At 42.7% G+C, this 13332-nt stretch overlaps 1 protein-coding gene across 1 annotated transcript in view; it reads left to right on the forward strand.

The window, feature by feature from the left end:
* The window catches only part of SUFU (SUFU negative regulator of hedgehog signaling), a 1639861-nt gene that overhangs the window by 270569 nt on the left and 1355960 nt on the right, over positions 1-13332 (forward strand). Inside the window, exon 3 of the mRNA XM_044056544.1 lies at positions 11119-11255. Coding sequence (XP_043912479.1) covers positions 11119-11255 — 137 coding nt within the window. The remainder of the gene's footprint in view (positions 1-11118; positions 11256-13332) is intronic.

The following is a 13332-nucleotide window of genomic DNA, read 5'->3' on the forward strand; positions in this document are numbered from 1 at the left end:
AACTCTACATGTAACCTTTAGTAGCTCTAGCGCGTGTTTCCATGGATTCTGGCAAGGGAAGTAATGCATCTCCACCAAGAGTACACTACCCACTGACAAGGAGAGCAAGATTTTTGGCTAAATTTGGAAGACAATGTACAGTGGGCTGTAGTGGTCTTTAGGGACCTTAACTGCCAGATCCACTTACTTAAATACTGAACCAGCTATTATCAAGCTGGTGACATGTAGGGCAAAGTGCTTGGCTTACGCAGCATCTTTCCCAGATCACCAAACACGCCATTAAATGTGGGTATGATGCTCTGGCTCATTAAGCAGGTAACGTCCGTGCCTGGTTGAAGCCACAGAGCACATTAAAGCAGAACTTTTAACTGCACCATTGGATAAGGGAATTCTCTTGTACCCTTTTCAGTGAAGGTTTTTGAGTCTGGAGGAGCAAGAAAGACGTATGCAGTGTGTCAAGCATGTTTTTTCATTCTTTACCTCTTAGATATAATAGAAACTACCCCATAAAGAGCTTACTGAATTACTTAAGGCAAACCAACATTGAGCCCCCCAAAGGGCAGGGAAGGTGGCAACAAAAGGAAAAGGAAATGACAGTCACTCAATAAAGGGAATCTTGGGATCCCTTAGGGCCAAGATCCAGGCACTTATGACTTATCCAGTCTTTCCTTCTTCCTACTGTCCAAAACCGCTACTACCTTCCCCACCCTTACAAAACAAAAGGTACGGGGTCACTTCATCTCTGTATGAATCAGTGGGAGGCTGTTACTCAGGACAGGTGGGAACTTCATATCCTAAGGCATGGATATAGGCTACATTTCATAAGCAAGCCAAATTTGTCAGGTGCTTGTCCATTCCCTTGAGATCAAGTAAACCTACCCCCACCACTATAAGAACTCTTGTGCTGGGAGGCTGCTACAAGGGTTCTTATAGTGGGGGGAAGACTTCAAGAACTCTTGCCACTCAAAGGCATAGAAAGAACGCTAGAAGTAGAAGGCACAGGTTTCTACTCCATATTTTTCTTAGTTCAAAGATAAGAAGGAACATGGAGGCCTATTTTTTATTTTTCATCGCTAAACTAATTTTTAAAAGTTCTAGAATTTAGGATTTTAATGTTGTAAGGCCTTCTGCTTCTCTTCCCACAAGCCTTTATCATCACTCCTAACCTAAAAGATTCCTAACTTCACATACCTATAGCCAGGGTGAACACCTTCCTCCAATTCAAAGTGGAAAGTTTTTGTTACCTGTTTAGCTCTTTGCTTTTTGGTTTATCTACTTCGAGGGCATTTACCTACAAAGTTCCCATCTCCAGGTAATTGACTGCTGCGGAATAAAGGGCATTCACATATACCCATACCTGGATGAGTGCCTTATTCAGGCAGAATCTGCAGAAGAGATAAAGGAGAATGCTCTACAGTTTGCACTGACTGCGTTCCAGACTCTGGGTCTATCTATGTTCCTACCCATTCATATATAGTGTTGGGAGTCTCTTTTCACTGGCACTCCTGGGCTTAGAACCACAAATGGCCTTTCTCCTCTCATCCCTGATGAATTGTTTTTGTCATAGTGCTTCCCTCGCAACAGCTTGACTCTTTTGTTTTATTGTTTGGAATTCCTGAATGAGTTTGGATGCATGGCTTCATTTTAATGGTACTATTGACAATGTTCCATATGATGAAACTACAGTGGTGCTTAAACATAAGTTGCCAGCATGCCCAGATGTCCTTGTATGTCACTGTTGCAGTATTTTTCACAGTAGGGATCTCTTGCCAAGGATAGCTCAACATCTGCCTAGTATACCTAAGCCTTTAGATCTTGCATGTGCCGTACATCACATTCATGCTCCCCATACAGGATATAGGACATAAAGGTGACATACGGATGCAGTTAACCATAACTTCTTTCAGCCGGTCCGAACACCATCATCACTTGGTCTGAAATCCCTTTTGCTGCATTGAATACCTAGCCATCAGATAAGTGTCCTGTTGGGGTCTTTTATTTTTTCTTCATTGATTTTGCTACCTTTTAGTTAGTTCGTCATCCAAGAAGGGAAAATGTCACTGTGAGAGACAGATTCCCATAAGGATCATCATGAAAAGTCTTTTCCTGGGTGCTTTAAACAACCATATGTCCTGTAGCATTTACAAAATGTTTGTACCCAAAACTCTTAGAAGTCACTTGTCTTTCCTGGCCATCTATCTTGAGAACCAGAGCCTTAAATTCTTGGCCCAAGGTAACATGGCAGAATGCCTTAACCCTAAGGTCCAGTTAAGCAGGAAGAAGGCTAAGAAACTCTGGCTCGATTCTTTGGCAGTCCTGCCTCCATCGGATGGCCCTCTTAAAGCAGATGAAAGCTCTGTATGCTGCCTGATGTCTGCCTACATCGGATTCCTCTGCTGCAACCATGTCAGAGACTGGCATAGATCCTTCATTCTGTATGTCCTCTGAGACTTTGCAGGCTTCTGCTCCAGATGTCAAGCGAGAACCACAGTGGATCATCTTAGAGGGCCTTAGAGGGATTTTGAAGATTTTGGTAGGGAAGAAGTTACGGGTACTCTTATTGAATCTAGTCAAGGGTTGGAACGTCTGGTGTTTGTCTGAGCTGATGTCCTGCTAAGAAAAAGCATTTAAGACCATGCATACTTCTGCATACCCTAAGGATCTCAAAGGGAACAGCAGAAGTTTTACTTTGGGCCTGTACAATGCCGTAATGGCCTTGAAGCCCCCTCAAGGAGTTTCTGTGCCTGCTTGGACTTCTCCTTCCAAGCGCGATTGGCAACCTGATTCCTCAGATGAAAGTTCAAAGTCGGCTAATGAGTCCCTGTTCTACTCTTCCCTCTGGCTTATGGCGTTGAAGAGTAGTCCTGAGTCTCCTTTTCTCCTTTTGTGGAGTTGTCTTTTGGAGACTGTATAGCCAGAGTTATGGAATACTTTAAACGGGATTCTTTTTAAGTGTCTGATATCTAGAAAATGTATTCTGAGGTGCTTCAGGTAGACTCTCCTAAACCTTCCGCGGTACTTCCTATATTTGCTGCCTTGTTAGACACCTTTGTTGCTGCCTCTAGGTCTCCAGATTCTCAGCCTCCTGCTCCTAAGAAACTTGACAGGTTCAGTAAGGTTCCTTAGGATTGTCAGTTCTTATTTATTTAAATATCCTTCTGACCCTAATGTTGTTGTTAGTCTCCTCTGTCAAGCCTTCTAAACTTTTGCCCTCTTCTAAGGTTTTGCCTTCAGGTAAAGATACTAGGGCAATGGAGAGAATTGGTAAGAAGGTTTATACTGCTTGTACTTTGGGCCATCAGTTATCAGACCCACATGACTAGATGTGCTTTGGCCTTGCTCTTTCCCAGGGCTTGTCACTTCATTTCTGATCTCCCTGATTCTGAACCAAAATCTTCTGTTCTGTCTATTTTAGGGTCGACCTCTTAGGTGGCTTGTCACTTTATCAAGTGTAGCTATGATGCTAGTAATGCATCTTCCAGAGCTGCTGCCTTTGTGACTGTCATGAGGCTTTATTTCTGGCGTCACTTGCAGTTCTTACCTGAAGAGGTTAAGGCCAAGTTGCTGGATGTTCTTTTGAATAATAAAATTCTCTTTGGGACCACTACTGCTGAGATGTTTGACTTTCAAGGAAGAAAGTAATGACTTGCAGACTCCTAATTATATCTTTGTATCCTCTATCCATAAGTTGCAAAGGAACTGTCCTACTAGATCTGCTTTTGTATACAGGCAGCTTTGTCAGGCCACCAAGGACAGGAAGGGTGGTAGGTGAGCTCACCCTACTAAGTCGTCTTAGCCTTCTGTGCCTCAGAAGCCTCCTTTATCAGAAGAGACTGCTTCTCTTCAACTTCTTAACCCCCTGCCCCTCGGCCTTGTTCCCTTGTCCCTTCAGCTCTCCTTCTGTCTTCCAAACTTGGAGTATCATCTCCTTGGATTCTTGGGTTCCATCATTTGTCAGGAATACTTCATGATGTTGAAATCTCTCCCTCCTTTTTCAGGGATTCTTCAGCCTCCACTGGAACAACTTCCTCATTTCTCAGAGGTTCTTGGGTCCTGTTTTGGCTGGGGTACTATTCAACCTGTCCCTCCTCCTCAAGTAGGAAAGAGTTTTTACTCCAGGATGGTTCCTGGTCCTTCAAAAGGAGGCCATTTGGAGACCTATTCTATATCTCTCCTTGCTCAACACCTTAATCAGGGTTCCTAACTTCCAGATGCTTACTCTTCAAACTCTGTTTCCTCTCATTCACCTATATGCTTTTCTAGTGTCCCTGGATTTTGAAGGATGATTACCTTCATATTTTTATTCACCCTACTTTTCAGGAAGTTTTTACATTTTTCTGTTTCTTCCTCTGAGTTTTCAGATCTTTGCTTTGCCCTTTGGCCTCTCCAGTGCCCAGAGGGTATTCATAAAATGCCTAGCTCCTGTGATTGCTTTTGGCAGGCTCCAAGGCGTTTATTTTTTTCCTTATCTAGACAGCCTGTTGCTTCAGGCACCTTCTTCCAGTTGCATGTTACAGGATCTGAATTTTAAAGCATCTCTCCTTCGAAGTATGGGGTTCACAATCAACTTTCAAAATTCTGCCTTGACTCCCTCTCAGGACCATGTGTATCTGGGTTGCAGGATTCGGACAGTACCAGTCTTGGCCTCTCTTACACCTGCAGAAGTTCTGTCCTTGGTAGCTTTTTTCAGTCTGCTCATCCTCTGCCTGCTGTTCCAGCTGAAGAATTTATTCGAGCCCTGAGGTACCTAGCTTTTTCTGTTCCAATGTCCCCTGTTGCCAGACTGCACATGCTGAAGCTTCAGTGGTACCTCAAGTCAGTTTGGCTTCAGGATTGCCATCCTCTAGATTTCAGTGTTTCTCTCCTTCCTTGTCTAAAGTTAAAATTTGAGTCGTGGATGAAGCAAGTTTCCGTTAAACCAGGCCTGCCGTTTCAGCCTCCAATTCTTTCTCAAGAACTAGTCACAGATGCTTTACAGGGTGGGGGGCTTTCTGAGGTCATCTGGAAGTCCAAAGTCTTTGGCTTCTCCATCAGCAGTCAAATCATATCAACATCAAAGAGATAAGAGCTCTGATTCTGGCCCTTCAAGTTATTCACCCCGTGCTGTCTGCAGGCCCTCTGAAGGTTTACATGGACAACACCACAGTGAGGTGGTATGTCAAGAAGCAGGGATCTCTGCAGGTTGGCTGTGGCTGTCGGTTATCAGTTAACTCTCTTCTGGCAGTGTATATTCCCTTGGAGAAAAATTTAGTGGCAGACACCTTGAGCGGGTCCAAAACACAGGCTTACGAATGGATGCTTCACAGAGATGTGTTTCTGGATATAGTCCATCAGTGGGGTATTCCTTAGTAGATCTTTTTGCCTCCCCTCTGGACAGGAAACTCCCTTTTTTCTGTTCCAGAGTGCCATGCCATCTGGCATGGAAGACAGACACCCCTTCTTTCCCTTGGAAGTGGATATTTCTTTATGCATTCCCTCATTTTCCTGTACTTCAGAGTCCTGTAGAAGATTCAGCTAGACTCCCCGAAAATCTTTAGTGACTCCCTTTTGGCCAAGACAGCACTAGTCCCCCATTAATGCATCTTGCCAGGTACAGTCATCACGTGTTACCTCACTGGTTAGATCTCCCCACACAAGAACAAGTGCTGAATCGTCCATCCTTAGTTGTCCAGTCTAATACTGACACTAAGGGTGATTGTGTTCTGATTCCTTTTAAGCAACTATTTCTGAAGATGTGCTTAAAGTTTTACAGCAGACAAAAAACCTGCAACCAGAAAATCTTGTATGTCCAAATGGAAGAGATTTTCTGCCTGGTGTCATGCTCATAACCATTTTCATTGGGGGTCCCTGTGGTGCTCTTCTGTTTGTGTGAGTTGCTCCAGTCTCACTTGGCATGTTCTTTTGTAAAGGCCCATTTGTCAGCTGTTTGTGCTGGTCTCCCCAGAATCTTCCTTTGAATTCTAGCTTTCAGGTCAAAACAGTTTTTTAAAGGCATCCTGCATAGTAGGCTCCCAAGGAAGGCTGTTCCTCTCTTTTGGGAACTTAATTGTATTTTATTTTTTTTAGAAAATTTGACCCAGGCTCCTTTTGAGCTTACAGATTCAGTTTCTCTGCATCATTGTACTTGAAAGACTGTCTTATTTACTTGGTTTTACTTCTGATAGGAGGCTTTCTGGGCTTCAGGCCGTTATGGCCATACCTTCTTTTTAAGTTTTTCACAGGGACAGTGTGTTTCTTCATACTAATCCTCTTTATGCCCAAGGTGGTCAGTAAGTTGTCCCTGAATCAGGCAGTTCCACCCCCTTCCTTTTTTCCTTCTCTTCAAACTTCTAGTGTGAGGGTCTTGCATACTTTGGAGTCACACAGACAGCTGTCTTCTTACTTGGATAAAACAAAGGCTGTTTGTAAATCTGACCAGTTTTTTTTTTCTTTTCATCCCAGGACATTGGGTTTGGCTGTTTCTAAGCAAACCATCTCCTCCTGGGTTTCTAAGGTTATTTCCTTTTGTTTTTCTTTTCATGGCAAATGTCTACTTCCATTGGCGCTCACTCCACTATGGCTGTTGCCTCTTCTGGTGCTTTCTTCAAGGGGGTGGATTTGGTCTTCAGTGCATAGCTTTAGCAAACATTTATAAATTGGATGTGGTTTCTAGGGCTACAGCAGATTTTGCTCGAGCCATTCTACATGAGTTTGTTGAGGACTTTTCCCAGCTTTCCACCTCCCAATCCTTATCTTGAGCTTTTGTACTCTTCCCTACTGTGAAGTGTACTTCAGTATTGATTTAGAAGGACATAGCACAGTTGTGTAAAAATCTAACCATAACAGTCAACGTCCTTCTCTTCACTGTTTCAGTATTCACTTCCTCCTTATGATCTCCTTTTTTTACTTTGGATTTTCTTTTTGTCCCCCACCCCCGGCCAAGGGTCTCCTCCTTTCCTCTGCATTTTCTCTTCTAGATGTCCCATGGTCTTTTTTGTCTTATGGAGACTTATCTCTTCTGGGGCAATTAATTTCTGGGTAGCACTGTCTCTGCATCACCTCGACATACTATGCCCTATACAGGGTGTATACGTGTGACGTTGAGCTACTCTTGAGCTACTCTTGGCAGGAGATCCATACTGTGAACTGAAACAATGAACAGAAGGATTTTACACAAGTGTACTTTCCTGCCATGCCCTGTCCCACTGGTACTCAACATGTAATTAAAAAAAAACAATTAAATTCTTCTTATGCGGAGTTAATCAGATATACCTCTGTGTGGAAGCGTTCTCATGATAGGCCTTCAGTCACCAAAATGCCTTGGACATAGGTTAGGTGACAAATGTGGGAGAGATGAGTACCCAAGGGAACAGAAACCTCAAGATAAAGCACATCACTGTAAAAGAGATGGTGGCAGTCATTCAAGCCATCCGTGTATTCATACTTTTTGCTAGCAGGGCACTTTGCACATCATGACCCAGCACCACAGTGATTAAGTATATCAGCATACAGGGAGGAACTTTCTGCTGTGCAGATTAGCAGTGCGAACATGGGACCTGGCCAAGCAATTGGGGCTCGCCCTGAGAGCCTCTAACATCCCACACCAGGGAAATTGTTTAGCAAGCTCATCTGAGCAGGATAGAAGTAGACCTGCATGCATGGATGTTATGCAAGCACAAATTTTTTAATTTATTTCTCAGGTGAGATCTGAGATCTGCTAGAAGTGCATCTTTGTTTCACCAGCAACCAGTGAGGCAGGAAATCTGTGCACCAGGCTACTGACTCTAGGGACTGGGCGAAAATTGTCTTCTCCATAACTTGGGCAGATCTGTTTCTTTATGACAAGTGTTTTAAATTCTTAAACTTGCAATTGTGAGTCCTAGAATGGCACGACTAAATGTGCATAACTGGGGACTTGAATATACAAAGTCTGAAATAGCTGTGTCTTGGAGTATTTCCTTTTCTTTGATGTATGTCTATCTTGAAGTCTCATATGTGATGAAAGTGATTAATTCAAAATTTAATGTGTTTAATAGAGACATTTTATAGAGTAACTTAAGGGTAATTATTCTCCATTCTTTGTGGGTGTCTTGTGATTTGAGGCACTTTTCAGTTGCTGGTTTATTTTGTGCTTCAGGCTCGACTGCACTGTTTTTCTTGGTATCTGAATGTGATCTTTACAGGGTGTTATCATTGGACCCTGCACACAGACTGCTTAGCAAGGTGCTTGCAGTAGGGGAGGTCTTGTTGCATAAAGAGCTGCCTGTTCATTTAATTGGTTGACTGGCTTCTGATGGAGGACTCCTTAGTATTGCCCCTAGCTTCGGGTTGCAGGCCTGAAGGTCTTCAAAAATTGCTAAAATCCTCTCTGAAGCTATCCCTGAGATGCGTCTACCATTCAGAAGAGTTATACCTTCTTTAATCTGTGTTCCTTCTGCCCACATAGAAGGCTCATGATGTCATTACCTTGGCAGCTTTAGTGAGGACAAAGTAGGTGTCAAGTCTTGGACAATACTTAACCTTTCTGATTTGATTACAACCACAGTCTTTAGTTTACTCTTTGCATACTCCCAGGAAAATAGGTATTGCAGTAGCCATGATGCCAGTGGCTGCAAAGTCTCCACTTGCCCACAGAAGTGCTGCTTGTCTTATTGCTGATCTTTGAATCCGTGGACTGCTTTCACCAGCTTAAAAATGCTTCTGCCCTTCCTGCTGTAGAACTCATTCTAGGTATTGATAGTGGTGGATGATTTGCTAGCAAGGTGGAAAGTCTACACTGGCTCCACCATGGTGCAGGAAAAGTAATCCCCCAAGAGCTCCCACCCCCCGAGAAATGGACAATGCATCTCCCACCTATAGATGTGGTCATTGTTTTTTGCCTCAGTGAGAAGAGGGAACAGACGGAAATCTATTTTGTTTCTGTCAGAGTAGCATTTTGGGATGTATTTTTAAGCTCTTGAACCCATTATGCATAGTGGTGGCGCATGTCTGGAAGCGAGCCATAGACTGGACATTGCTCTTTCACTTCACCTGGAATTTAAAGTAGTTAATATGTTGGCAGATGGCTGTCTTGAGCTGCAGTCTTCTCCTGGAGCTGAGGGTTTGGGATTCTTTCGAGTTGTTCAACTTCCAGAAGATGTGACTAGAGATTGCCCTGTTTAACCATTGAGGATTTCCTGAATGCCTTCCTGCCTTTTGCATATGGTTTCATGCCGTACTTCAGAATTTCTAAAACCAAAACTTATGCTCCTCACCCATTAATTGAGAAGAGTGGTTTCAGACTCTTCCCCTTCCATTACAGTGCAAAAGACTTATTTCAGTACGTTCCATGGAAGGTTCACCCTATTCCTCATTTGGGGATGCACCTGTCTTTACCGTTGAATATTTCTCATGTTGTAGCTCCCTTAAACTTTCCAGATCTTCTAGAAAGGATTTCAGACATGGTTTTAGCTGCCGGAAAACTTTCCAGACAAAAAGTTTCATTATTTGATTTTGTTAAGTATAGTAATTACGAAACTTAATTGCAGCCAACTTTTTCTATTCTTCCGTCACAGAGTTAAAATAAGAAGTGTCACACATTTATGTTCCCATATTTGACTGTATATAAGCTGTTGTCATTAAAGATATAGCTCTGCAAAGTTCTTTTCATACTGTGACCTTCATTTTCTTCACTTGTTACTTAAAATAATTAAGTGGCAGTCTGTGACTGTGCGGATAATGCAAGCTTTATCCATGACTTGATCATGAAGGCAAAGCCAAGTGATTAAACAAACTCAGCCATGGATAAACCCAACATTATGTGTACACAGGAGTGTATTATTGTTTACATGTTTAAATACTGGCACCACATCAGTGAATGTTTTCTTTGAATTGTTCACTTCTGTTTTTTTGCATTTGGGAATAGTTTCCTAATATATCAAATGCATATGTGAGATATGTACATGCCATCATTAGACAGATGGCTTGTTTTAGCTAGCATTGCTTTAATAGCATTGTACTAATGGAGCCTTTTTATTTTCTTGGTGGTCTGTACCTTTGATATTCCATTTGTTTTACTGTAATGCTTATGTATTGTTCACTGAGCCCATTTTGTGTATCTGTTTTGCATTTGTGTAGATCTTTTTGTTTAAGAGGTGGTTTTCAGTACTTTGTAGGGGTGATGATGTTTTCTATGTAATGTAATTCCTTGTGACACCAGCAAAGCACCTTACATGTGATGAGATTGATTGCATTATGCTGCTTTCCATTGTTTGTTTTTGCTGTGTGTGCAGACAGAGTATGTGTGTGTGTGTGTGTGTGTGTGTGTGTGTGTGTGTGTGTGTGTGTGTGTGTGTGTGTCTGGAAGTGTTCATGATCCATTTTTCATTTGTACTTCAGTTTTATTTGTTTAATTCCGTCTCATGTGATAGCTGAACTTCTTCTTGTAGGCAAGGTTCCATTACAGTGGGATTGCCAATTAAGGAACATTTCGATGATCCTGTTGTTGTGTCTTTCGGCTTTTCCCGGTTAGGTGTCGCCACAGCGGAACTCCGGTCAGTTAATGATTGACAGTAGATTTTAACGTGCCAAGTTGCTGGCCCTGACGCACAACCTTCAACGAAGATACGCCCATTCACACGTCTCCACACAGAAGACGCTCTAGCTGAGAATCGAACAGGGCAACGTCTTAATGTGAGGCGGCAATGCTACCGCAGCACCACCACTGCAGTTATTTTGATGATCCTGTAATTTGTATAATTCTTAGTACAGTGTTGTCATTGGGTGAAAAAAAAAAAACTGATAGGTTCTTTGAAAGCGAACTGCAGCTTACTTTGTTGTTGAAAGTGCTGACAGTTAGCAAGTCTCACCGAGTTTTTCTTTTATATCACAGGATTTTGACATGCAAGTGTCTTTAAAAGAAAGTGTTTGAAGTGATTTATCCAGTTTCCTGCAAAAGTAGGTGACCATTTGATAAGGTCCATACATTAGTTTATGTATTTAAGTGACTTGTCAAAATCAGTTGCTTTTCAGTTGTTTGGTGTGTACATTGTATTATATTTAATAGTGTGTACACTTAAATATCACCACTTTGAAATGATTGGCTATTGCATTTTGTTATGAATTTTTCCAATATTAATTGTGACCATTTTACTTATTCAGACTTACAGGTCTTGATGGTCCCAGTGGTTTTGGATTTGAGCTAACATTCCGATTAAAACGTGAATCTGGAGAAAGTGCCCCTCCAACTTGGCCTGCTGAATTAATGCAAGGACTAGCCAGATATGTCTTTCAGTCAGGTAATTTACAACACTTGTTTGTAAAAGTTTTGTCATGCACATTACAGCTTGACATTGGGATGCATTGTCTGAAGTGAGATGAAGATGTTCATACCAGCTAGTTGTGCCACAGAGTGTTTTCCCTCCTGTTGCTGGTTACTGTCTTCAGGTGTGTTTTATTAAAAAGCTTCATAGACTTTTTATTAAAATTATAGCCCAAACAAATTTGGACTGTTCAAAAATGATGCCACCTTAGGGGTAGCATGAGGTGAATCAGATTTAAATGGGTGTGGTGTTCTGTGTGTGTGTAATGCTAGACTATTAAAGTCTATGGATGCATGTGATGCTTTCCGTATGTTGGCACCAGGGAGGTTAAAGTTCATTGTTTACACTCCTTGACGTCCATGTATAGAAAATGACAATTTAAAAACTTTTCAGCTTTTAAAAAAAAAAAAAAAATAGCTGGTAGGGAGAAATGTTGGATTGGCAGTTTATGCATCATGTATTGTGTTGCGTAGGTAGGATTGTATTAATCAGCAAATCGCTTAAACATGCTGATATTTAAACCAATAATTTCTGTTGTAATGGTGCATGTGTGCATGACCACACCGCCAGTTTAACTAGTCTTGCATAAGGCCATTGACTCCAGGAGGCCCAAGACCAGACCTACCCTAAAAAGATCCCATCCCAGGGTCCCAGCCATCTACTTCCTCCCACCCAGCCTGCCATGCAGTCGCAGCAGTTGCTCATAATGGCAGAAGATTTAATCACTTGATTAGAGGAAGCCAGTCTGCCCAAACCACCCCAGCCAAAAGGAAGAGTGACACTTCCCCTGAGGCTCCTTCTGACCAGGAGTCAGAAGGGTCTGAACTAGAATAGTTGGACACTGAAGAGCAGCCTTTTGCAGCATTTGAGGATTCTGATGCTGAGGACCCCATCCCTTCCCCCTCCCCACCTCAGGACCTCTGTTTTGTGGAAGCTTTAAATTCCCTCAGGAAACATTCACTGGGCGGCACAAGATTACCCTCAGTCAAAGAAGAGACTGAGAGAGTTCTTTGACCTGCCACAGCACAAACCTGTGGTCATTCCCCCAATCCTGAATGTGGTGGAGGATGTTTTCTTGGAATCTGGACTTCCCCAGACTCTCTGCCACCTGCTCCCAGGAAGTCAGACAGATATTACAGGTGCAAGACACCCACAAGCATCTCTTCAAAAACCCTGCAGCTGACCCAGAGAGCATTACTTAAGGTCCCGGGGGGGGGGGGGGGGGGTAGTTCTTCAAAAAAAAGAACAGCTCAACTGATAAAGACAGCAGAGCCTTGGACAAACTCAGAAAGAAGGTCTACACTTCAGCTACCTTGGCCATTAGAGCTCTGAATTGCCAATTTCATATGCTTAAATTCCAGCAAAATGTGCTGGAATTATTGAAACATAAAATGTCCACCATACCAGGCAGCAGTACAACTAGGGAACTAGCGGATATTTTACTTTATAGCTCCCAGGTAGCCAAGCATTTCCCTGCATTGTGGATTTGATGCCTTGGAAGCTTCTAACAGGGGTGCAGTATCTGGCTCAGTGATCAGAAGGTATGCCTGGTTAAGGGAAGCAACCTTTGCCTGACCAGGTAAAGTCCAAGTTATTAGATGCCCCTCTGGACAAGGACCAACTATTCGGACCCAAAGCCAAGAAGGTTATTAAGAAAATAGAAGACAAGACCAAGTCTATGCAGACTGTGAAGGATTTCCTACAGGTACAGCCTCCCGGGTTCAGTAGGAACTTCCCCAGAAAGCATTGGTCCTTTGCTACCCAAACAAAACCTGTGCAGAGGAAAGGTCACAGGGACAGGCCTTCTAGGCAGCAGTTACTTAGCCAGCAGAGATCCAGACAATGGACTACTGAAATGCCTAGGCAAGGGAGTTTTAAGCCCACTCCCTTCTCCAAGGAATCACAGTGACACTTACTCCCCTCCCCTCTGCCCCCCCTTCTCCCCAGAGAGACTAGGAGGAAAACTTTCCTCTCTTCCTAGGGAATTGTCAGACCATCACCTCAGATATATGGGTCATAAAAATTATTACCAGCGGGTACAGATTCTCTTTCA

This window comes from Protopterus annectens, chromosome 14.part0 (assembly GCF_019279795.1).
Source record: "Protopterus annectens isolate FY-2018-M chromosome 14.part0, PAN1.0, whole genome shotgun sequence".
In the NCBI taxonomy this organism is placed as follows: Eukaryota; Metazoa; Chordata; order Ceratodontiformes; family Protopteridae; genus Protopterus; species Protopterus annectens.